The 24294-nt window shown below is 45.3% G+C and overlaps 1 protein-coding gene across 1 annotated transcript in view; it reads left to right on the forward strand.

Moving 5' to 3' along the window:
• The window catches only part of DLD (dihydrolipoamide dehydrogenase), a 644498-nt gene that overhangs the window by 352379 nt on the left and 267825 nt on the right, over nt 1-24294 (forward strand). The window contains exon 9 of the mRNA XM_069629155.1: nt 14995-15185. Coding sequence (XP_069485256.1) covers nt 14995-15185 — 191 coding nt within the window. The remainder of the gene's footprint in view (nt 1-14994; nt 15186-24294) is intronic.

Consider the following 24294-nt stretch of genomic DNA (forward strand, 5'->3'; position numbering starts at 1 on the left):
AGTATCCTGTTTTTCTAACCTATACAGCGAGAAGAAGAACCTTGATACTTTAGTCTCATCGAACATGATTGAACCATAGGACATCTCCCATGGTGTAGTGGATATAGTGGGGAAAATCCAGAAACGAAATGGCCTGCGGGCCCCCGGCCCGATGGATTAACCAGCCCAATGTTGAAAGAACATCCAGAGGCATGGGCAATTTTCATTCAGAAACTCTTTGAGCAAATCACCCAAACTCTTCTGATCCCAATTTCCTGGAAGAAGGTGATAGTGGTTGTTGGGCAAGATTGTATGCAGCACCCTTTGGGTGCACTACAACAACCCTGCCCTCCTGGCAATAATAACCCAACCTTTGGTGCAAGTCTGTACTACACAGGTTGGTAGTGTGTTGAGCAGCCAGGCTTATCGCAAGAGGGGTCAATGTGAGAGCGGTAAGGAAGTTACAGAGATTCACAGTGACAAGTGTTCAAATAAACTCTTATACACAAGGTTTCTTGAGTAAACCATTATTAATGTATTTAGCAGTCAGTTATTGAAAGCCTTCTTCAGAAAGGAGCAATATAAAACAAACAAATACACTCCAAAAATACACACTTTTAGTTATCTAAATCAGCAAATACCCACTTAGGATGACACACAGGCACTACCTACACCCTCAGGTGACTTCAATAGCTAGGGTGCTGTTGGCATTAATATATCACTGTTGCATTTAGAATATTCTTGGGAGTAATGTTAAATAGAAGAGCTCAGAATAAAACAAGTATTCAGTTATTCTTAAGTAGGTAAGTACTTTCAAAACAACCCCCAATGCAAAGTTAGTTAACCCTTTCCTGGAAGGAAAGCAAAACACATGCAGAAAAGGAGTCATTAAGGGAGCCAGGCCATCCAATGTTAAGTTAGTAAAGGTGAACTGAAGCTCTTCTTGCAGGTAAGTAGAACGTCTTTTCCAATGTTCAAAAAGTCTTGGTAGAATAGAAGCAATCAAAGTAGGGCCACAAGCTGATTAGGCTTGTGAAGTAAATAAGCTACAAGCAACTCTACACATGTAACCAAGCAAGTCTCCAACGAGGACAAGTGGTTACACAACAAGAGGTAAGTTCTCTTAGACTTTACAGTACCTTCGGTTTGAAGAAAAAGTGCAGCAGATGACTTCTGTGCCTGTGCAGTTCTGCAGATCTCACTGTTCCTGGGCCTCAGTTGTGGGGAGAAGAGGGAGGACTTCTGGGAGGACTTCTGGGAACTCTTGCACTGCAATGGGACGGCCACCGCTCGCAATTGGCAAACTTCAAACAAGTGGCTGTTCAGTGATTGAGCTCCTCGCGTCTACCACAAATAACACCACGGTTCCTGGCTGTCGAGATGGGCTTTCCTTCCATTGGTGTCCCACACTCTGTTGAGGGGGCTCGTGCTCGGTCAGTCCTGCTTCCTGGGAGTCCAGAGGATCTTCCTGGAGCTCTTGGCCAGCTTAAAAGCAACACACAAAAACTGGTGTTCCTCTCCCTGGCTATCCGGTTCCAGCAGCGACTGCAGTGGATACTCGACCAGCTTTGAGAGGATGTCCAGGTGACTGACTTTGGAGTTGATTGGTCCCACCAACTCCAAGGGAGAAGTCGTCCTTGCAGGAGCTTCTCGGTCAATACAAATTTGGAGTTTCAGCACAGCAGCAGGGGATCACCGGGCAAACCAATGGTCCAGGAGTTGCAGAAGGCGTCCTCTTCAAGTTCATCTTCAGATTCCTTCGCCCAGTGGTCGAGCGCCTTCCAAGCCAAAAAGCATTGCCTTTTATGCAGGTTTCTCCCATTAATTCGAGCCACCCAGCAGGGTGGTTGTCCTTGCTTGACAGCCAGCCTGCCAATCATATAAGAGTGCATTCCTGTCTCCTAGGAGACTAAGCACAGGAAGTTTCAAGCACCTCCCTTGCTTCCTGCTCCCGCCAGACAGCCAGGAGCCAGAGGCGGGCTGTACTCGTGAATCCCGCCAAAGGCAAAATGAACAAAGGGACCAAACCTGGTTGGCGCGCAGAGTAAATCTCAAGAAGGACCTTTCCACAAAGAAATGGCGAAAAAAGAAGACCTGGCCATTTTGACAAAAATGGCACCCATGGGTGCTTTACCGTGGCTGCGAACGAATCCCGCTGTAAAATCTCATGATGGTAGTAAAAAGTAAACCACTTCCACCAGCCATTCAGTGAGGAAAGTGTACCATAAAAATGTTACATGAGAAGCTAGACAAAGGGGATACTAAGTAGCCCCTCCAGCACCCTATTGTAAGATAGTGTGTGCAGGGTCTAGAAAGTTACAAATGTAAGTTAAGTAAATTTCATTTTACTGCTCTGGGAAACAGTAGTTTATCCCAGAGAAGGTATTTAAACCTTTGGGAAATCTGAAAGACTTCCTTTTGTCACTGCACTGAAGATGCTGTGTGACACAATGTAAAAGATGATGCCTATGGAGTTTGTCAGACTCCACAATCAAAAAGAAACGCACAGATCAAAATCACCTTAAAATACATGAGAGAGTGGGGGAAAAAGGGTGTCACTTTCTCCAGGTTAAAAACAAAAAAATCAAGTCCTCAAAATCCAGCAAAGTTGCTGGGGGCCTCTAAGGTAGAGCGTGAATTAGCACATTTCTGAGAATTCTCCCTAATGGGGTACTAATTTTCAAGATGGTGGAGCGAGAAAATCTAAAGAACTATCGCCCCATTGCCCTTTCAGACCATTGCCCTTTCAGATGTAATTGGAAAGGTCTTGGGCTCCTTGCTCCTACAGCGGTTACAAGAATGGACCAAGGCCGTGGGGTGTAATGATCCATTCCAAACTGGGTTCGTCAAGGTCATTGGTACAGCCGTAAACACCCTTCCCTTCAGTAATCTGAAGGTGGATGGTGTGAGAAGGCAAACCAAGGATTTTTCTGGACCTAGTCCAAGCATTCAACCAAGTAAAACAACAATGCCTGTGGGAAAAACTAGCTGCCCAAAATCCATTTTGGAACCCTTGATATCACTGCACTAACAAACCAGCAGGAGTATGGCTGAACCGGTCTGGCCTCTTAACAGAAAGTCCCACGGCTAGAGGCGAAACAACAATCTGTCCATTCACCTTATTCAACTTCTTTCTAGCTGATATCAAGCAGCCCCAGGCCTCGGTCAGATCCCTTCCACCAACCATAGGAGGCGTCCATCTAAATTGACTACTGTATGCTGACGATTTGGTCATAATAGACCAAACGCCAGTGGGTCTCCAGCGACAGTCTCCAAAATTACATTAAGAATGATCTGGAGATAGGAAAAATGAAAATAATGTGCTTTGAAAGAACAAAAAAGCACAAGGATAAACTGAAATGGTTCCTTCGCCGTACACTAATCAAACAAGTCAAGTCTTTCAAGTACTTGCGAGTTTGGTTTAATAACTGTGCAGTTGAAACCCCAATGGTGGACCACCTCTGAGAGAGAACTAAGACTCTGGCCAGCCAAGCAGTGGCCGTGAACAAGAGGTATGGCTGATTTTCAATTCTGCCTGTGCTGAACTACTATAAAGTGTTTCCTTCATTGACCTACGGTGCAGAGGCGCTGGAGGGACTTTCTTGGAAGAGAGTCCTGCGAGTTCCGATGTGAACACTGATCCAGATTAAACGTAGAGAACTCGGCCACCTCTCCTTAAAAGCTGTGGTGGAATGGAACAGTCTGTCCCTTTTCAGAATGTGCCTTTTACCCTCTAGGCCCTTAATCCTTGATATCAACAAATAATTAATGAGAGTACAATGTAATCTTAAAAACCATGGCAAAAAATAACAAACTGAGTGCAATTGAATGCACTGAAGACGATTTGAAAACCCAATTAGAATTTTTTTTTAAAAAAAGCTAGGCAGAACGATTGGATAATTACCCTTGCCAGTGCCTCTTGCTATCAGTGAAGGGCAGTAGACACACGAAAACTAAATGTACTTCCAGGCTATCTGGTAAAGTTTCTGAATAGTCTCTACCGTGATCAATTTCTTCGAACACGCCTGAACCTGCTACCGACGAACGAAATAATCGCAATACGAGCTAAATCTAAATCAGTGGAACTAAATGTGTGTCGTTTTTGTAGAGGAGAAGACTGTGTTGAAACCTTGAAACACCTTGTGTTACATTTTCCAGGCCTAGCTGGGGAGAGAACGAAATCCTTCGGCCAGCTGCTGTCGCATTTTCCTTCACTAGACAGAGGACTGGTGGGCTGTTCTAATGAGGACAGAAAAGACCTTAGTTGTGATAGCAATTGTCTCGTTCATGGTCAAAATACTCCGAGAGAAACTAGGGGGGGATAGATGACGGACCCTATGGTACAATTCATTGTGACCTTATGAATTTTGTATCTTTTGTATCTTATTTAAAATTGGAAGGAATTCTTCTTTTTGCAAACATTTTAATCAATTAAAGCAAATTATGAAATAATTTATAAGTAATAGCAGGGTTGTAGTCGGTGTCAAATGTGCATATGGTATATTTAAATTTTTTTAAAACAATCAGTGATTTTATCCCTCGATTTTATTGTTTTTTTTGGATCTTTCCTCACTGGGGAATGACTCAGAAGATTGGCCCTTTGCCTGTGTTAAGGCAGAGGTGCTTTTATGTCATAGCTCATACATAACACAACATAGTAAATCGACCAGCCTCCGCATTATTGAGGCACTTTTCTCTTTAGAGGCAGGGGGGTGGATCGTATTTTCCAGACTCCCCTTTAGCAGCTCTGGCATCACAGCTCATCCAGCTCATCCAGCTCAAACTGCTACAACTGCACTTCACATTCGCTTACATGCCCGCCATGCAGGGGCTGGTTTCAATACTCCTCTGTCATCAGGTCTGGGTCACACCAAAGGGAAAAGGCTGGCTTCCTGCTGCATAGTGTATATTTGTTTTTCGTCTTGTGATCCATTGAGCACCTTGTAACAGTACCCAACTGAGCCCTATCCTCTGAAATAGCCCTTACCCGACGGGCACATCACAAGTCTTCATCAGCAGTCCCAAATGCACAGCACTGCAAAATATACAACCACCTGCTCTCAGACACGTTGCAACACTCCACCTACTCCTCCACAGGCACTTCACCACTTTCCACCCACCTCATTCTCAAACAGACATACACACCACCCTCTGACCACATCTTTGCTGACACATTCCTACCAAACCACATACGTGCAAAAACCATATGGACTCTTTACACACATATCCATGCTCCCAAATCTGCACAGAACATACATGTGCATCTTCTCTCTAGACACCCAACCAACCACAGGTACATCTGAGAAGTGTAAATGGAGGGGACCAGAGAGGAAAGAACTGAGTGGGGTAAGGAAGAAAAGGGGACTGGGAGGACAAAATGAGAAATAAAGGTAAAGGAAATGGGGTCTAGTTCTGTTTCAGAAAAGGAAGATCTGTTCTTTTGCACCTTCTCCACTTGACCAAATGTGATTATTTTCTCCACCCACCCCCCCTTTCTAGGGGTTACTTGTCAAATGTGGGGGAGCGTAGAAATAAAATGAATACCATATAAAGCACTTTATTAAAAGACTTGCTTTGAGAGAAAGCACTTGTTCTAATGGACAAACTGCAGATTTTGGGAGAGATGCATAGCCTACTTGACCAACATTGTATGATCTTGAGCACTTCCCCCCTCAGTGCTCGATCTTCCAACTTCCTTATCTACTAAATGTGGGAGTGCTTAGAAATAAACTGAACTCCAAAATAATAGGCCACCTTAAATCTAAAAGCTTTGAGAGAAGCACTATGAGGGAAATGGGGGTTGATGCTGCTTAGCACTAAAGTTACCAACTGCAACAGGAAGATTGTAAAATCTACCTAATACCCATGAATTAGAATATCAATGTTATGCCAAATCTTCACCTGTGAGTAGGGATGTAAAGGTATAATGGTTTCTGATGTTTGTTAATCTGCTTAGAATCACATGCTGTGCATAGGCCCGACATCCAGTGGTCACTGCGGAGTATTGCATTTTGTTTTTCGTAGTCGAAAAGGGTACGTCGACAAGGCGTGTCTGTAACACTATCCCTATAGTGACGTGAGTTGTACCCACAATCCCTCACGCGTCGAGGTCCCTCAGATTGTTTTTTTCCGCCCAGATACTGGTCGCCTTTACGCGGAGCTCCTCGAGAGACATTGCAGATTTCATCTCCTCGACCTTTGGTCGTTTTCCTATATTAATATAGAACATATCGATCCTCCCCTCGACGCTGTTGTGAAGCTTCTCCGCCGAGCAAGATCTTCGACGGAGGGGACGAGCGGAGGAGATCCTTCGGCGTTGCCGAACACGTGGCCTGGCCTCGCAGGCCAAATACAGTAGGGAGAGTGGGGGTCGTGGGACATCTCTAATTCTTTTCTGAGAATGCCTTTCCTTTTCCCCTTCCTTTCCCTTCCTTTCCCTTGGGGTGGTTATCACGTTTTATTGCCTCAGCTATGGAGAGGACACCCTTTAGGTTTTGCCCGCTTTGCAAGGGCAAGTTTACTTGGAAGGACAAGCATTCACGGTGTAACCGCTGCTTGCCCCTCGATCACAAGGAGGAAGGTTGCACGGCTTGTCGGCTTCTTAAGCCGAAGACTCTAAAAGACCGTAGGGCCAAAAGGTGGGCGGCCTACGCTATGTCGAAGGCCGACGCTCCACCCACCGTCGCTACCTCCGACAGTGACGAGGAACGTGATACCACGACCTCCGCTACGGAAGTCGTAAACCCCCCTAGAGAGCGCACACGCGCTTCGTCGTCTGTCCCCGGCCCCGACGGGCTCGGCTCACACCCTGCTTATGGGGATGAACACCCCGGCGACACTGACGCACACAAGACCACACATAAGCACACAACCCATGGCTCTTCTTTGCCGAAGGCAAAGAGAGCATCAGCGCCCAAGGAGACGCAGGTTTCACCAGCGGCCTCCTCGGACCGTTCGGGTTCGAAGCCCCTCTCGCAACTGCAGCCGCGACCAGCGACTGGGCTTTCGGCAAATAAGGGCGCCGCCCCCAAATCATCGGCCGGAGCGCATCAGCAGAAAGCGCATGCTGCCGTAGAGCGTTCGACACCCATAACGTCGAAACCACAGCTCTCCGCTGACAAACGAGTCGCTGAGAGCTTGGCGAGGATCGTGGTAGCCGACGCCCACAAGCGTACGCCGAAAGACGTCGAGCGCTACGCAAAGGTCGAAAGACACGCCGAAAACACAGGGACGATCTCCTTCAGTCGAAGGGATTCCCAGCACACCTGAAGGCTTTTCGGAAGGCGACGGGACACTTTCCTCGACGTTATGGGAGAGGTCGAGCCGTTTTCAGCTACAAGACACCAATTTTCCCCCGCTAGACCGCTCAGGGGTACCCCATGAAACCATGGAAAGGCTCCATCTCTGCATGGAAAGAATGGAGAGGTTTATGAATGCCCAAAACCCTCCCACTCCAAAGAGAATAAGAGAAGGGCCTCAGGAGGACCCCAGGGCCAAAATTCCAAGATTAGTCAATCCCCACCAGGACACAGCCTCAGACTTCCACAGTGTGTATGACCTCACTGGGGAAGAACATTATTTTGAGGAAGAGGATGATTTTATGGATGAGGAAGACGGACGGAACCAGGAGGAAGGTCTGGAAGACAGCCCAGACTTGGTAGGAGAAGGCTTCGGAGAAAATCCAGAAGAAGGACCTTCTCACCCCTGGCAATCACCATCAATATATTCCGACACTGATGTCCTGAACCTAAATCCTCCTGACATTTCACCTGTTAGAAACACGTCTCCCATTGACGATCAACCCACATTTAATGCCCTGTTGCGCAGAGCAGCAGCACACTTCGAACTGGACACTGGGGAGCTCTCCCCTGAATTAGACTTCGTAGAAAGGGTAATTAAGGAGAAACCCCCGGTCAGTCAGACAATTCCCCTCCTCGCTTCGGTGAAGAGAAGAATCATCCCTTCGCTGTCCACACCCGCACTAATCAGAGGGGTCAATCCTAGAATTGAACATTTTTTCACTCCTTCACCCTCAGACCCGCTGTACATCAGGGGACATTCCATTCCGGATTCCCTGGTAGTAACCAACACAAGAAAGAGGGCAGGGGTACCACTTTCCACCAGTGAGGCACCACCTGACAAGGAGGGCAAGCGGTTATATGCCCTTGCTAAAAGAATTACATCCTCGGCCGCCTTTTCGGCAAGAATTGCCAACAACAATTCTTTGCTCGCTAGCTATGCGGACGCGCAGTGGGCCAAACTGCGCAAAGACGCAGAAGAAGCGCCGGAACCATTACGTACACGCCTGCTTTCAACTATTGGCGAAGGAACCCAGGTCAACCAGAGTATTGTGAAGAGCTCTCTGGATGCGGCAGAAACTGCGGGACATTCCCTAGTTCAAGGAATAGTCCTAAAACGAAACGTATGGCTGCGCAACTCAGGGTTCAAACCGGAGACACAGGCGTCTTTAATAAATAAACCTGTTGAAGACTCTAACCTCTTCGGGAAAGCGGTGGATGAGGCTCTGGAGATGGCTAAAAAAGAGTTCGATGCAATCAAAACTCTTGACCAAATCTCTAAGCCCGCTACCAGGCGCGGATATGGCAATAAACGCTTTTTTCGTGGCCAACGCCAACAACAAAACCAGCAGCAACAGTACCCTGCCACCAATTTCCAGACCAATAGTGGCCAGTACAGCCAAAGAGGACAGCGCCGGGGCAAAGGAAGAGGGCGAGGGTCCACCCCCAGAGGTTCCCAAGCCCCTAACAACACCAAGTGACGCGAAGATTAGCGTCCCCTCCCATGCAACACCGGTCGGGGGCCGGATAACATCCTTTCTTCCAGCATGGGAGGGTATAACGTCAGACCGCTGGGTACTTTCCACCGTAGCCCACGGATACTGCATCGAATTCAACAGTTCCCCAACATACAAACCCCCGAGGGGACGACGCATGTCACCGGAACATCTTGCCATCCTTCTACAAGAAGTACAGCAACTGCTGGAAAAAGGAGCCATAGAGGTCGGCCTCTATCTCAGGTAACGGAAGGTATTTATTCAGTGTACTTCCTTGTACCCAAAAAGGATCTAACCATGCGCCCTGTATTAGATCTGCGCCCAGCGAACAAGTTTATCAAACCCCAAAAGTTTCGTATGGTGACCCTACAGGAAGTGATCCCACTGCTATCACAGGGAGATTACATGACAACATTGGACATGAAAGATGCATACTTTCATATTTTAATGTTGCCAGTGCACAGAAAATACCTCTGGTTCATGATAGAGGGCAAACACTACCAGTTCAGAGTGCTACCCTTCGGCATAGCATCAGCATCGAGGGTATTCACGAAGGTACTGGCAGTGGCAGCGGCCCACCTGCGCAGGTTGTCCATCCCAGTTTACCCTTACCTCGACGACTGGCTCATAACAGGGGATTCTTACGAAACATGCTTCTCCAATACCCAAAAGACTGTAGACCTTTTGTTCCAGTTGGGCTTCTCCATCAACGAAAAGAAGTCCAGCCTAGACCCCAGCCAAATCAAACAATTCCTAGGGGCTCTAATTCAAACAAAGGACGGCCTCGTCTTCCCCTCCAAAGAGAGGGTTCAAAACATGTTGTTTCAGATCCCTCAATATGTGTCCGGTCGAGAGGTGACGGTACGCAAAGCAATGCGCTTGCTAGGCATGATGGCGTCGTGTATTTATTTGGTACCTCACGTGCGCCTGCGCATGCGCCCAATGCAAGAGTGGCTCAACAGCCAGTGGTGTCAGGCCAGCGGACTATGGGACGATCTAGTGGTGGTCTCGCAGGCCTTAGTTCTCTCGCTACGGTGGTGGACAAAAGAAAACCTAGAAAAAGGGAAACCCTTTGCCACACCCGCGGCGGAAGCCACTCTAACCACAGACGCATCCCTCACAGGATGGGGGGCTCACCTATCCCATCAAACTGCTCACAGAGAGTGGACTCCGAACGTAGCATCCAAACACATCAATCTTCTGGAGCTGCTAGCGGTGTTCAAGGCGCTAAAAGCCTTCAAGGAACACCTACAAGGCAGGACAGTGATGGTCCTTACAGACAGCACCACAGCCATGTATTACATCAACAAACAGGGGGGAACCCACTCTCCAGGACTGTCCAAACTGGCCCAAAACATGGAAGTGGGCTCTCAAACAGAATATGTTCCTTCTGTCACAACATGTACCAGGGGAACTCAATCTGCTGGCAGACAAACTCAGCAGAGATTTCCCCCCTGCCCGAAGAATACGAATGGCGGCTGCACGAAGACATAGTCTTCGACGTCTTCACGCAACGGGGGTTCCCAGAAATAGACCTGTTCGCAACCCTGGAGAACTCACAATGCCAAAGTTACGCCTCCAGGTACCCCCAGAACCAATCCAAGGGGAACGGTCTGTCGATTCAATGGTCAGGGAGATTTGTTTACGCTTTTCCCCCCGACTCCCCTTCTCAACAAGGTAGTGCACAAGATGCACCAGGAACAAGTAACCATGATACTGGTGGCTCCAATGTGGGCCCGACAGCCATGGTTCGCTCACTTGATGGAGATGTCTCTATCCCCCCCAGTGAAACTCCCCTGCCCGTACAACATGCTGTCACAAGACAAGGGCAGGACTCTGCATCCATGCCCCCAGAACATGAACTTAGCAGCCTGGCTCCTGAGATCATAGAATTTGGACATCTACATCTCCCAGAGAGATGCATGGACATCCTCAGGGAAGCCAGAAAACCTAACACTCGCCACTGCTATTCTAGCAAATGGAAGAGATTTGTCATTTGGTGCAGAGGAAAGAGCATCAACCCAATTGACTGCTCTCCCACACATATTATTCTATACCTAACCCATTTATTGGATTCAGGTCTAGTGTTCAATTCCATTAAAGTCCACCTAGCGGCACTTTCTGCATACACCACTTCCCAACTCAAAGTGTCGTGGTGGAAGATCCCTGTTATAAAGGCCTTCATGGAGGGAGTAAAGAGAATACACCCCCCGATAGCTGACCCAGCTCCCGGATGGGACCTTAACGTGGTACTTACCAAACTCATGGGCTCACCATTTGAACCCATGCACAAAGCAACTCTTAAAGACCTCACTCTTAAGACTGCTTTTCTAATAGCTATCACCTCCATCAGGAGAGTAAGTGAACTACAGGCTCTTTCTGTTCTAGACCCCTTTGTTACAGTTCACAAAGATAAAGTGGTTCTACGCACTCACCCAAGGTTTGCTCCAAAATTCATCTCAAAATTCCATGTAAACCAGTCTATAGAACTACCAGCGTTCTTTCAAAATCCTTCCAACTTGGGAGAAAGGACTCTGCACACACTAGATGTGCGCAGAGCGGTCATGTCCTACATGGAAAGAACCAGACCACTGAGGAAGACTAATCAGTTCTTCGTCTCGGTGGCAGCAGGAAGAGAAGGGGATGCAGTTTCAAAGTCCACTATTTCTAGATGGATTGTCCATTGCATCACTCTCTGCTATACTCTTGCTAAGAGAGAACTGCCCTTTAGGCCAAGAGCACATTCTACTCGAGGCACGGGGCGTCCATAGCATTCATTGCAAATGTTCCCCTTGAGTCCATCTGCAAAGCGGCTACCTGGAGTTCTGTGCACACCTTTACAAAACACTACTGTCTAGATGCACACTCTAGATCTGACTCCCAGGTGGGACAGGCAGTATTAAGACATCTTTTCTCTACTGTTCCTTCTCATAACCCACCGCCAACTCCGGGTACTGCTCGCTAGTCTATGCACAGCATGTGATTCTAAGCAGATTAACAAACATCAGAAGACAATGCATTACTTACCGTAAAGGCATTTCTGATGGTTGTATCTGCTTAGATTCACATGCGCCCACCCTTCCTCCCCGCTTGGATGGAAGGAACATAGACATCTTTCTATATTTCTCTCTTTTCTGTACTCACTCACGTCTAGAAGGCTCCCTCAGGGCAGAAAAATACAAACAGAGGGACCTCGACGCGTGAGGGATTGTGGGTACAACACACGTCACTATAGGGATAGTGTTACAGACACGCCTTGTCGACGTCCCCTTTTCGACTACGAAAAACAAAATGCAATACTCCGCAGTGACCACTGGATGTCGGACCTATGCACAGCATGTGAATCTAAGCAGATACAACCATCAGAAATGCCTTTACGGTAAGTAATGCATTGTCATACCGTTAAAGATACCGTGAAACACTTAATTGAACAATAATAACGTCACATTTTTTATACCGGTATACCGTTTATACCGTTAAGTGTGCTTTTCAATCTAATTTGTAAAGGCTGCAGTAAGCAAGTGCTGCGCAGTCTTGGTCTTGCACTGTTGGATGTGCCGTCTGCCAAGTAGTTTCAGTTGGAGCAGTTTTTAATCCCATTCCATAAACCACACGTGCCTGACACAAAATCAACGTTAGCAATAGGAAAAATAAATACAGTGCCAAGAAGGAAAAGGGTCTACTTTGGGTTGGCGGCTTTGGGGTTTATATATTTATAATAGATAATGTTTGGTAAACATATGACCAAATATGTATATAAAAATTGCATTTAGATAGAAATATGATTGTTAGCATATACCACACTTAGATGGAATTTCAGAAATGTGATTCTTAGCATGCACTACACTTAGAATTCTGAACCCAGCTTGCGTCACATCTTGTCAGAAATGTGACTGTTAGCATGTGCCACACTAGTATGGAATTCTGAACTTTAGCTTGTGCGGCATCTAGATAGAATTGTGACTGTTAGCATGTACAGGACCTAGATGGAATCCCACAATTGCAAGGACAGCAATGCCAACCAACCAACTAACAATTCCATCCATCTGCATACACCTCTCAACTTATAACCAAACACAACCACAAGCCTTAAATGCAGGAATCCGCACAAACTTCACAACAATGCAACAACAAAACAAACCACACATAGACTTGCACAACAGCACACGACGACTACGGACCATAAAACACCCCAAGCCCAGCAAACGGACCCACCGGGCTGAGGCTGCCAACAGCACATCACTGCTCTCTTGCACTTTTCCAGCTTATTCCCACTAACACACCCCCTCTCCTCCCCTTTTCCAGAGCCGCCAGAGCGCCAGGGGACCACTTCGGTGGTGATAGTGCACGGTACAAATGTTGTTTAACATTAACATATGACAATGGGGGATTTCCCTGGTTCTATCATCGAATTTACAAATAAGTCACAATGCCAAATTCACTCATCTCTGTGGGTATTTCCTGCTGCCATACCAAAGGTTAACATGTCCATGATTACGAAACACCTTTTGGCCCGCAAGTAAACTAAAGGCTGTAACGTAAAGAGAGTGCGTGTGCACCTTTTAGAAAATATTTGTTAAGATTACTTAGTTCCACCTGCTATACCGCGATAACCATGATATACCGTCATTTGGCAAGAAGGTTATCGTACCGTCATGAAACTAATACCGTGACACCCCTACCTGTGAGACCCCCAGAACTTTTTGCAGGACTTTTTTGTTTGTTCCTGGGTGAGTGGAAACCTTTTCCCCACTCCCTCATTCTTTTCTTCTGGCTATGGGAGTCATTGTTGTCTCTCCATACTTTATTTTTGGAGTCATGCTTCCTTTCAACTTTATAGGTATCTGTAATTGACTTTTGCAGCACACCGCTCTTTCTGTGTCGTGTTGCTGAGGAGACCCTTGGGCTTCCCTTTTTATTTTATTTTCCTTATGAGAACACATTTTCCTAATGGTAGGGGGATACTTTTTGTCCTTTCTACATTGTGAGATCAGCACACACCACCTTATTTGGAGTGCTGAGGGCTTTCACTGTATCCCCTTTCTCACTGCTCTTGTAACATATCTGTTAGTGACAAGCATACCTGAATGGCTGGTGGCAGTGGACGTGTACTACCAACCTTTGTGTAATTTTTACCACAGCTGTGGTAATGTTTCCAGTGATAATGTTGCTTTGAAAATGGCCGACAGGTGGCACCATTTCCTTAAAAATGCATCCTCCAGACAATCAAACATTTTCCCAAATATTCTAGGTTTGGGGGTAATGATATAGAATTATACCCCCATTGGAAAGCCTCCCAAGGCTCCAGTGTGTCTGAGAGAACAGGCTGTCCTGAAAGTCCTTGACCCCTAAATCTTCAATTTGATTTTGTTCCCAATGTGGTTGTGGAGTTCAAGCATTTCTGTGGTTTTTCATTCTTCTGTCATTTCCTCTATTTCTGTAAAAAGAAATATCCACTGTTGACTATTTTAAAGCCTTGTAAAGTAGCAAAAGCTGTACTAACCTGTACCATATTTTTCTTGCTGGTTTTAATTCGTTATTTTATTTCTTGACCAATGGCTGTTTTTATAATTGTTCTCCGTTTTTTTTATTTTTTAATTTATGTAGATATTTCTCAACACAACATATAATAAAATGTATATTTGTCAGTAAATATACTGTATGGACTGCATTTGTTAGTGCAAAACCAGACTGCTCTGCCACTATTACCATTGTCAGTTTGGAATAACTTGGCAGAAACCCTGTACACCCTCCTAAGGTTCGTTTTCTCGAACACCTCACCAGAGTACTTAAAAGTAAGATGGTAACCCAGAGTATGTAAGAAAATCTGTACAAATATTGTATGGCAGTAGGATTTGCAAATCATCTTGCAAATAATAATTCATTCTTGTTTTAAGTTGCATTTTGTTCCTAGCTTTGGTGTGGACTGACATAGCAGGTGCAAATTAAGGATGTCCCGATACTTTGGATTGGTTTGAAGAACTTACATTGTATTCTCTAATGTTATGACACCTCACACTATTGGCACTTCTGAAATGTTAACATATATCAGACAGGATATTTTAGGTCTTCAGTATGAAGTTCTAGTTTTGTTGAACTTTAAGTTTTATATTCAAATAAGATGCTCTATCCCGTAAATGCTTAATGCATGCATCGCTATAGTTCAGGGGTGGACACCAGCATATGGTAAAGCTCTTCACTCTTATTGTCTGTGCTTGCAGGGTTCTGTGTGGCAGCGACTTGGTACTGAGGTGACTGCAGTGGAGTTTTTGGGACATGTTGGTGGAATGGGAATCGATATGGAGATTTCAAAGAACTTTCAGCGTATCCTACAGAAACAAGGCCTTAAATTTAAGCTAACTACTAAGGTGACTTCTGCAACAAAGAGGCCAGATGGAAAGATTGATGTTTCGTGAGTTCATTCTTATTTTTTTCATGCAAAATATTTATTGATCTTGGTAAGAGTTGAAGATGTGGTTATTAAGTCTTTTTAGTATTTACTTATTTGGATGTTGTGTTATAGGTCAGTCTAACTCACTAAGCAGAGTCCATTATAATTAGAAACTGAAAATGAATCCGCAATACTGTAGACTAAAAGTTGTTACCTAAAATCTAGACTCAAATTGCGAGTATCCACACTGAAAAAAATGCATTGAAAACATCGAGTGTGTTTGTAAAATGCATGTCCAGGAACAGCTGGCAGACTGAGTCATTGTAATAACTGACTTTTGTTTACTAGAACACTCTCCTCCCTATGTGCTTATGAAGTCCAAACCTCATCCATCATACTTCTAGCATGTCCTTTTCATCAAGCCAGCACCATCAGAAGTGGCCGCACACCTCATAAAGGGTCTACACAGACACGCCCACATCATCCCAGCCCTCTTCGACCTTCACTGGCTCCCACTGCATGCACAAAACACCTTCAAGCCTTTCTGTATCAACTATCAGGCAGTCAGCCTCAAGTCACCCAGCTACCTTGTGGAGAAACTGAGCTTCTCCTGCAGGCACCCCACCAGAACCAGGACACATGCAGACCAGAAAACAAGCCTCTTCAAGGAGTCTCTCCTCCAATTCCTAGGCCATTCTGTTGCCCCATGCTACCTGACTCACTAGACGCAATCCACTCCTCTCCTCCCTGCCACCCTGTACAGCTGTACCCCTCTGTTCACCTCTGTATCCTACCCCCCGCTGTATATCTGTACTGTTGTTAAGTCTGAAAAGCTCTCTGCTATGCATCTGTATTGGTGTATACCCCTGTAAAAAGCTCTGTTGCTTCTCGAACTAGGTCTGCACTTGATTTTCATAATGGTAATAACAATAGCATGTGCCTTGGCACGAAAGATTCTCAAGTAAGTGGCTGTCCCTACTTCCCCCATATACCTACGATCCCTACTCTTTCAGTCTGTTTTTCTCCACCTATGTGGACAGACACATAGACTTAAGACTCCCCACTGCAAACAGGCTTACAGTCACCTGATGGAGACCACCCCTACATCAACGATGGGGACTGAGGTATGCCTCTGCCTCTCCTGCTTGCCTTTTTAAATGAGGTACTCTGTGCTGCTCTGTCTCCACTTAAACCCTATGATGTTGCTTTAGGGCACTTTATGGCTTTCTTCGGCCTAGAAAGGCGAATCTTTACTAAAACTGACAGTGGTTGTTAGACCAATAGTCTGCGCCTATGTGAGAGAATTAGAATTGGAACTGGAGCTAAATACCAGAGGAGTAGCGTGCTACAAAAACCTAAGCAAAATTGTGAAGGGATTCACCCATACGCAGACACTTCAGGCTCAATGAGTGATTGCACTGAGTTACATTTAAAGGGATGGTTCGCCCAACATTTTTTATTTCTAAAATATGTAGGCAATATTTAAAAAAAAAAAACGATTGGCATTTTTTTTCCAACTCCCTATGTAAAGTTTTGAGCAATTCAAGCTCAAAATTTGCAAAAGCAAGCCCATGGGCGCATCCATTTTGTGAAATGGATGCCCGCCTGTGCTGGCTTTTGCTTTTGCGGCACTAATGAAGGAAAAGCCAGCCAGCTGTAGTAAACAAAAGCTACCACTGGGTGTCTTTTCCTTCATTGGTGCCGGGACTCGGAGGACGCGGACCGGAGACTACAGGCAGAAAAGCTGCAGCTGCATCTCGGTAAGTGCTATTTATTTATTTTTTTTAAGTTTTCCTGGCTGGAGGAGTACGGAAAACATGGAAATAAAACCGCAGCTTTAAAAACGTTGCATTTATGTTTGCGGTCGCTTTTGAAGCGACCGCAAACATAAATACAACGTTATTGTGTTTGAAAATGCTGCAGTTTTTCTTTCTAAGTTTCTCAGGCTCCTCTGTGCCTGAGAAACTTAGAAGGGAAAAACCGCAGCGTTTTCAAATCTGCTTTCCCATTTGGGGCTTTAGGGCTCCCCGTACGGGAAAGCAGATTTAGGCAGAAACACTGCAGCATTTAGCATTGCAGAAAACAACCGCGTAGTGTTTCTGCCTAAATCTGCTTTCCCATTTGGGGCTTCAGGGCTCCCCGTAAGGAGCCCAAGAGCCCCAAATGGGAAAGCAGATTTAGGCAGAAACACTGCAGCATTTAGCATTTCCCATTTGGGGCTCTCGGGTGCCCCGTGGGGAGCCCAAGAGCCCCAAATGGGAAATCAGCTATAGGCAGAAACACCGCGGCATGTAAACACAACCATGTTGTGTTTCTGCCTGCCTTGGCTTTCACTTTGGGTCTCCGGTGCTCTCCTGGGGGAGCACCGGAGACCCAAAGTGATAGCCACGGCAGGCAGAAACACAACACGGTTGTGTTTGAAAACGCTGCAGTTTTTCTTTCTGAGTTTCTCAGGCTCCTCCGAGCCGGAGGAGCCTGAGAAACTTAGAAAGAAAAACCGCAGCGTTTTCAAACACAATAACGTTGTATTTATGTTTGCGGTCGCTTCAAAACCTACCGCAAACATAAATACAATGTTTTTAAAGCTGCGGTTTTGCGGGCTCCTCCGGCCTGGAAAACTTACAAAAAAAACGCAGCTAGTGTTTATTTTTATTTAAAAAATAGCACTTACCGAGATGCAGCTGCAGCTTTTCTGCCTGTAGTCTCTGGTCCCCGTCCTCCGCGTACAGCACCAATGAAGGAAAAGCCACCCAGTGGTAGCTTTTGTTTACTACAGCTGGCTGGCTTTTCCTTCATTAGTGCCGCAAAAGCCAAAGCGAGCACAGCGGTGGGCATCCATTTCACAAAATGGATGCCCCCCATGTGCTTTCTTTGAGCTTGATTTGCTCAAAATTTTACATAGGGACTTTGAAACAAATTGCCAATCGATATTTTTTTATTTTTTTTTTATTTTGCCCATCTATTTTTGAAATAAAAAATGTTGGGCGAACCATCCCTTTAAGTTTATTGCAACCACAAACTAACACAAAAAATATCTATAGCATGATATCCAGAATTCATTGGCGAAAATGTTAGTAGGTGGCTTCCCGATATAGAAACATAAACTTCTATCATATATACTTGGAATTAAAAGTTGCTAAGAATAACACAAAGGAAACCTTCCAAAAAAGCTGACAATACACTCTATCAAAGACCCCTCACTCATATGCACCTGAACTTTGATTATATTGATGCAGGTTATGTTTTTTCTGTTTTAATGCGTTATTTTCACTTTAATTGCAACAGTGTCATTGCTTACATTACTGAACTACTTTTACTGTGTTTTAGTGTAATGTGTAGATAATTTCACTTTGAGATTGCCAACTGTGTGTATAAATGTGCATTTTGCGATATATGCTTTTTTTTGCATTTTATCTGCTTATTGTATTACGGTCTAATTAGTAAATGTGTGTACTTCTGTGTAATCTCTTAAATATGACTGTGTGGCTAACTGCACTTAGATACCACCCCATAGCTCCTGAAGTCTGCCTTACTGCTCAGCTCACATTTCCTTGAATGAGTTTGTCTCGACTGTCAATGTGTTTATCTACTAGGTTGGCCTTTCAGAACCCTGCCAGAGGTCTGGTTCTGAAAATGTCTCTCATCAGAGACCAACACCTCATAATGGTTTTAACCCAAGGAAACCGTCAAACTAAGAATACATGACAATAATGCAGAACATTCCTTGGCTGTGCCATGATTTGAGAGCTAGGGTCTTTATTGGGTTCAGATATGCCAGAATCTCTGGACATAAATCCAACTGAAATGTGGGCGCACATCAAGGAATACATGATAAAGCCCCCTGCCAACCTTGTTGATGGATGGTGGGGTCACAAGTTGTTGGTCCCTGGGAGTGGCAGAACCCTACCAGTGTCCATAGTAAAGCACTGTCATTCTAGATCCTTATTCGGAGACACTGACCTGAGAGTTTGCTTGTAGAACAAGGGGCTTACCAAGACTGATGCGCACACTTTTTACTGCGAGCTGATGAGCTTGTGAGCGAGTTGGAGGAAGCTCATTTTCTCTATTTTGAACTTGAATTGTTGGCAGATTGTCCTAAATGAACATGCAAAGGAGAAGACTGCATTCCCTACATCTGGGGGCTTGTGCCATTTGAAGGCAATTCAATTCAAAGGAAATTAACAATGTATGTGCCCCTTTTCTGAGGCTAGTGTAAAATGCCCCTGAGGGCTGGAGTGCAGCGTACTTGGAACACTTGGGTGTCCTCAGCAATAGTTGGGAAGATCATTTTTAACACCTCCAGATGGCATTGCAAATGTTTCAGATCAGATAGATTTCACCATTAAGACATCTGTCACATGTGGCAAAGCATTGTGATTTACATTGGGCACACGGTTGATTGGGGATGGGGGGGTACTGCTTCCACAAAGCATGGTCAAAGCATTCCTGTGCTGCCAGCCACCATCTATCAATCAGACCTAGGTGATAGCCTTCCTAACTGGATATTACAGGATCTTTATGGCAGATCAGTGAATTATTGCAGCATCGCTAACTATACTGAATTCAAACATGCTTATTAGAAAGTCATTTGACCAAAGGCAGGTAATCGTGCCTAGCAAAGGCTGAAAGAAGTGAACTACAGCCCATGTTAGGGGAGTTTTCCTACAGTACTACTGGCAGTAAGACTTTAGTAACCTACCCCAGTGCTTTGTAGATCCCCAACTCTTAGTGTCAGTCTGTACTAGCTCAGGACCTTGGTAGTGTGGCAGAGCAGTCAGGCTTATCTTAAGAGGAAGATGTGAGCTGTAGGTAAGTACTCTGAACCTTAGCTAGACAGGCACATCAAAGAAGCCCTTACATTTCTTTCTATATAAAAGATATATATTTATTATATTTGCACCAGAATCAGTTTAAATACTTCAGACGTTTATGGTAGAACACTTAGGAATACTAGATAATACACTACGAAGGGCACTGTATGTTCAGTTACATTTGTAGCAACGTTAGAAAGGGAAAAGACAAGATTATCGTATTATCGGTAATTGCGCACTTGTGCGGTTTTCAACCGGTCATACAGTATTGCATTTACTCTGCAAACACATATAGAAAAGTCACTTACTAGGGAGGAAAATAAATGGTTAGTGCAACATGAGCTTTGTTCAAGGTTCTAGAGGCGGTTGCTTCGCCTGGCAATTCCTTTAAGTCCAAAAACGCAACCCTAGCTTAAGGCAGTTCGCAGAGGGCTTGAAGTCTTGACAAACAGCGAATAATGATGAGTTCCTGCAGATTTCTTCCAGTGTCTAAATTTATTGAAGCAGCAAGTTGGCAACTAACAAAGGAGACCTAAAAACGGACTTGAGAAGAGGACACCAGCAGCAGCTTGAGTCAGAGGTAAGGGGGTTGCCCTGGACACCTCTACGTGCACTCCAACACTCTGGAGCGACTTCTTGGAGTCAGGTAAGCAATACCTTTTTCATTACAGTACCTTTGGTTTGAAGAAAGTGTTTGTGTTGGCTCCTCCACGATGTGGCCGCTCTGGACCCGACCTCCCGATTCCTTGGTCTGGTGATGAAAGGCAGGACAATGGACAGTGTCTCTCAGCAGCAGTCTTGAGGGAGGACCTGTAACGTGAAGTTCAGCAACTTCTTGGTTCACTCTACGGTTTTGGTGCCTTTTCAGAAGTACCAACAAAGGATACGGATCGCCTGGCTAATCTTCTTCACTTCCTGTGCAATCTCTTTCAGCATTTTACCGAATGGGGTGTTTGGCTGTCCAATCGGGACATCCAGACCCTCTGTGGGAGCTGGACCTATTCTGCCACTCTGGCAGACAAAGGACAGGGGGGTGAAAGACTCCTCCCTCATTTCCTGCCTGCCCAGACACTCTGGAGCTAAGACAGGGATACCTACTGGTTCCTGCCAAAGGCAAAACACACACAGACCTCCCCCTCCCAGAATGGTAGAAGGGCTACCCAAGAACAACCACGCTAGTAATGGTGGAAAAAGAAGGTAGGCCACAAGTTGGTACTTGGGTGCACCTATTGTGTACTACCGGGGCTATGGACATAGCCTGCGGTATAAAAAATACACAATAGTTGGTAGACAACGTCCACTGCCACCAGCCATAACTAGGTGATTGTCTATGTGACTAAGAGGTCACCGGAGCAGAGAGAAGGGGGATACGAAGTACCCCTTTGGCACTCCATTGAAGGTGGTGTGTGTGCGCGCCAATCTCTGACTATAGAGTTTTGGGAGAGATACTAAGTATCTCTCTATCCTTAAGAACTGTATTTTACTTGAGGATATAGAAAAAGAATCTTAAAGGACGACCCTAAGGGTCCCCAGCAACACTGCCCCTAAGGAGCCAGATTAAAAAGAAAACGAACAGCAAAGGTCGGGCACATGATGCATAATTGTTGGTTCCGGAAGGCTTGACAGCTGACGGAATATATCAAGTTTCGAGGTCTTCAAAATCCAGCTAATAAGCCCTTGGAGCAGGATTCTCATATTGCACATTTGATTCATTACTCTGCAAGGCATTACATGTTCTAAGAAATGTTGCTGATTGCAACCTGGGAATTATCAAGTAAAGCAGAAAGTCCACATTTTGGATACTTTGTGTTAAAATAGTTGCTGCATGAGATTTAGCCATTTCAGCACACAGGAAGCTTTTTTCTTCCTCGGACTTCCCAAAATAGAGGCTGTGTGTGTTTGGCATTCTAGTAGCTAGGCAACAAAACCTGGGTGTATGGTCACTAGCTGTTTGGTCATTCCCTCATTGTAACTATGGGCAGGAGCTCACAAAGGACTGAGATGGATTTCTAGAATCTGGCCTGGTGGACAGATTTCAGGAGGCTGCCTTAGTTATATTGAACCGGTGAACTCTGAGTGGTTAGCCAAAACCCAATCAAGGTAAACACGGAGAGCAGTCAAGGCTATTCTCGGCAGAGGCGAGTGGGGTCAGGTGTCCACAATGAGTCCAAACAGTTAAGCACAGGAATGTATAAAGAATACAGTATTTATTCTAGGTCTTAAACACACACTAAAAAATGAAACCAAGAGATATTATCGCACAATTCTTAATAATAAACAGACATACAGTCACCAAAGACTTAAATCAGCAAAGGAGGTAAGTAAAGTGATGCATTAAAGATGTAACCAAGTCACAAGTGATATTCCCGAACCTCAGCAGTCCAATCTATAAGAAGAATGGGGCCATGTGCCCCAAAGTCCCAGGAGACCCAATGCTCACCTCCAACCCCTCGGAATGTATCTGTAGCAGATAAGTTACTTGTGTTGGTGATTGTTCAAATGAAGAGATGCAACTAAGTTACTGGTTAAAATGTGTTCTTATCTTTCAGATTGTACTACCCAGGTTCAATGACCAAAAGGCAGTGGAATGAAAGGATACAAAGAGACGTGTTCTCTGTTATCCTATGGAAGACAAGGCAAGACAAATCCTTTTTTGTTTACTTACCCCCATGAATTTGATTTTTCCAGACATTATGAGGGGGGTAGGGGGGGCCTGCTTGAGGTTGGATTTCCCACCGTTGGTTCCCTTGAGGGGTGCCAAGGAGCAGCGGCTGCAATGATTCTTCTGGTCTGGTCCAGGAGCAGAGCGCAACCCTTGGCGTCGGAGAAATGCAAGATTCACAGATGCAGGACACTTCACAGGACCGGAGAAGACAAGTTCTATTGACTACCACCGCATACACGTGAGGGCAGGCTTCCTTTCAGTTGTAGGATCCCTTGAGGCTGGTAGGCTGTACTTTGTCAGGAAGGCGATGGATACCACAAGCGGGCGACCACCAAAGTTCCAGTTGCAAACATCGAATAGCTATGGTTCTAGTGAGGTAGCCCGCTGGACAGCCCAAAGGGTGGTTCAGGAACACTTCCAAAGGCTCAGGACGGTTTGATCCACGGAACATGTTGAGACTGTTTGTCCCCACCAGTACAGGGGTTTAAGGACTGCGCAGGGCCCTTGCAGATCAGGTAGTCCAACAAGGCTTCACCGGGCCAGACGCAGGATAGGATGCCTGGCCTCTTCAGGCATCTTCTTCGGATCTTCAGTTGGCTGTTCTACGAGTGATTCTTGGCTCCAATGCTGACCTGCAGAAATGGCTGCAGAAGTTCACTTCTTATTCAAAATCCAGGCTGGAAGCAAGTCCAAACCCACCAATGGTAAGGATCTTCACCATTCAAAAAGACAGTAGTTTTCCAATCAGGGACATCTATTGGTTTCACTTAAGTGTTGTGTAAGATTTTCATTTCAGTGCTAAATCTTCCTGACCTGTAAACCTCAGTACTTTTTGCTTGGACTTGATAATGATTTTACCTTGTCCCTAGGTGAAAGGGAATCTTTTTTTCCCCCCTCTCACCTTGTCTCTTACTCTTTTTATTGGTGACCTTTTTATGTCTCTCCATAGTGTGACATTGGTGTTATAGTTTCCCATAACTTTGGACTGACTAACATACCATGGCAGGACACAGCATTTTAAAAGTGGCTTCCTTTTCATTCTCATTATTTCTTGGGTGAACTACTGGTCCCACAAAGTAAAGTGGGATTCAAATCCCCTTTACATTGATTTAAGTGAGCCAGCACACCACAACTTATGTGGAGTGCTGGGGTGATACAATGTATCCCCTTACCTACTTACCTGGTAACATATTGGTTAAAATTGCAAGTTTACTTGAATGGCTGGTGGCAGTGTTTTTTTTTTTACCTTAGTGACCTTTTAGTCTTATTACTCGCAGGCTGTTAAATCGGCTTCAGTAATGCACAGAAGGGCCACTATTCTGCTAGAATGGTGGGTTCCTTCTTCTCAATTTCTACGTATCCTTGATGTTTGCGTTCCTCCCATGCCATTCTAGGTGGGAGCGACCTTTGTGGAAGTTTTGTCTTCGGCAGGAATACTTTGTATTCTATGCATAGACTCCAGTGTGTCTGAGAAGGCAGGAAGTGAGGGAGGAGTCTGAAACTCTGCAGCCCTTTGTCTTCCACCTTTCCTGAAAGGAACCAAGTCCCAGAGGGGATCTGGCTGTCCTAGCTAGCCTTACTCAAGAAACTTAGCAGCAAATTTACCTAATTCACCATAGACGGTTTTAAGATTCCAGTCTTCTCGACAGCAAAA

Source organism: Ambystoma mexicanum, chromosome 12 (genome assembly GCF_040938575.1).
Source record: "Ambystoma mexicanum isolate Mex_15411 chromosome 12, UKY_AmexF1_1, whole genome shotgun sequence".
Lineage (NCBI taxonomy): Eukaryota > Metazoa > Chordata > Amphibia > Caudata > Ambystomatidae > Ambystoma > Ambystoma mexicanum.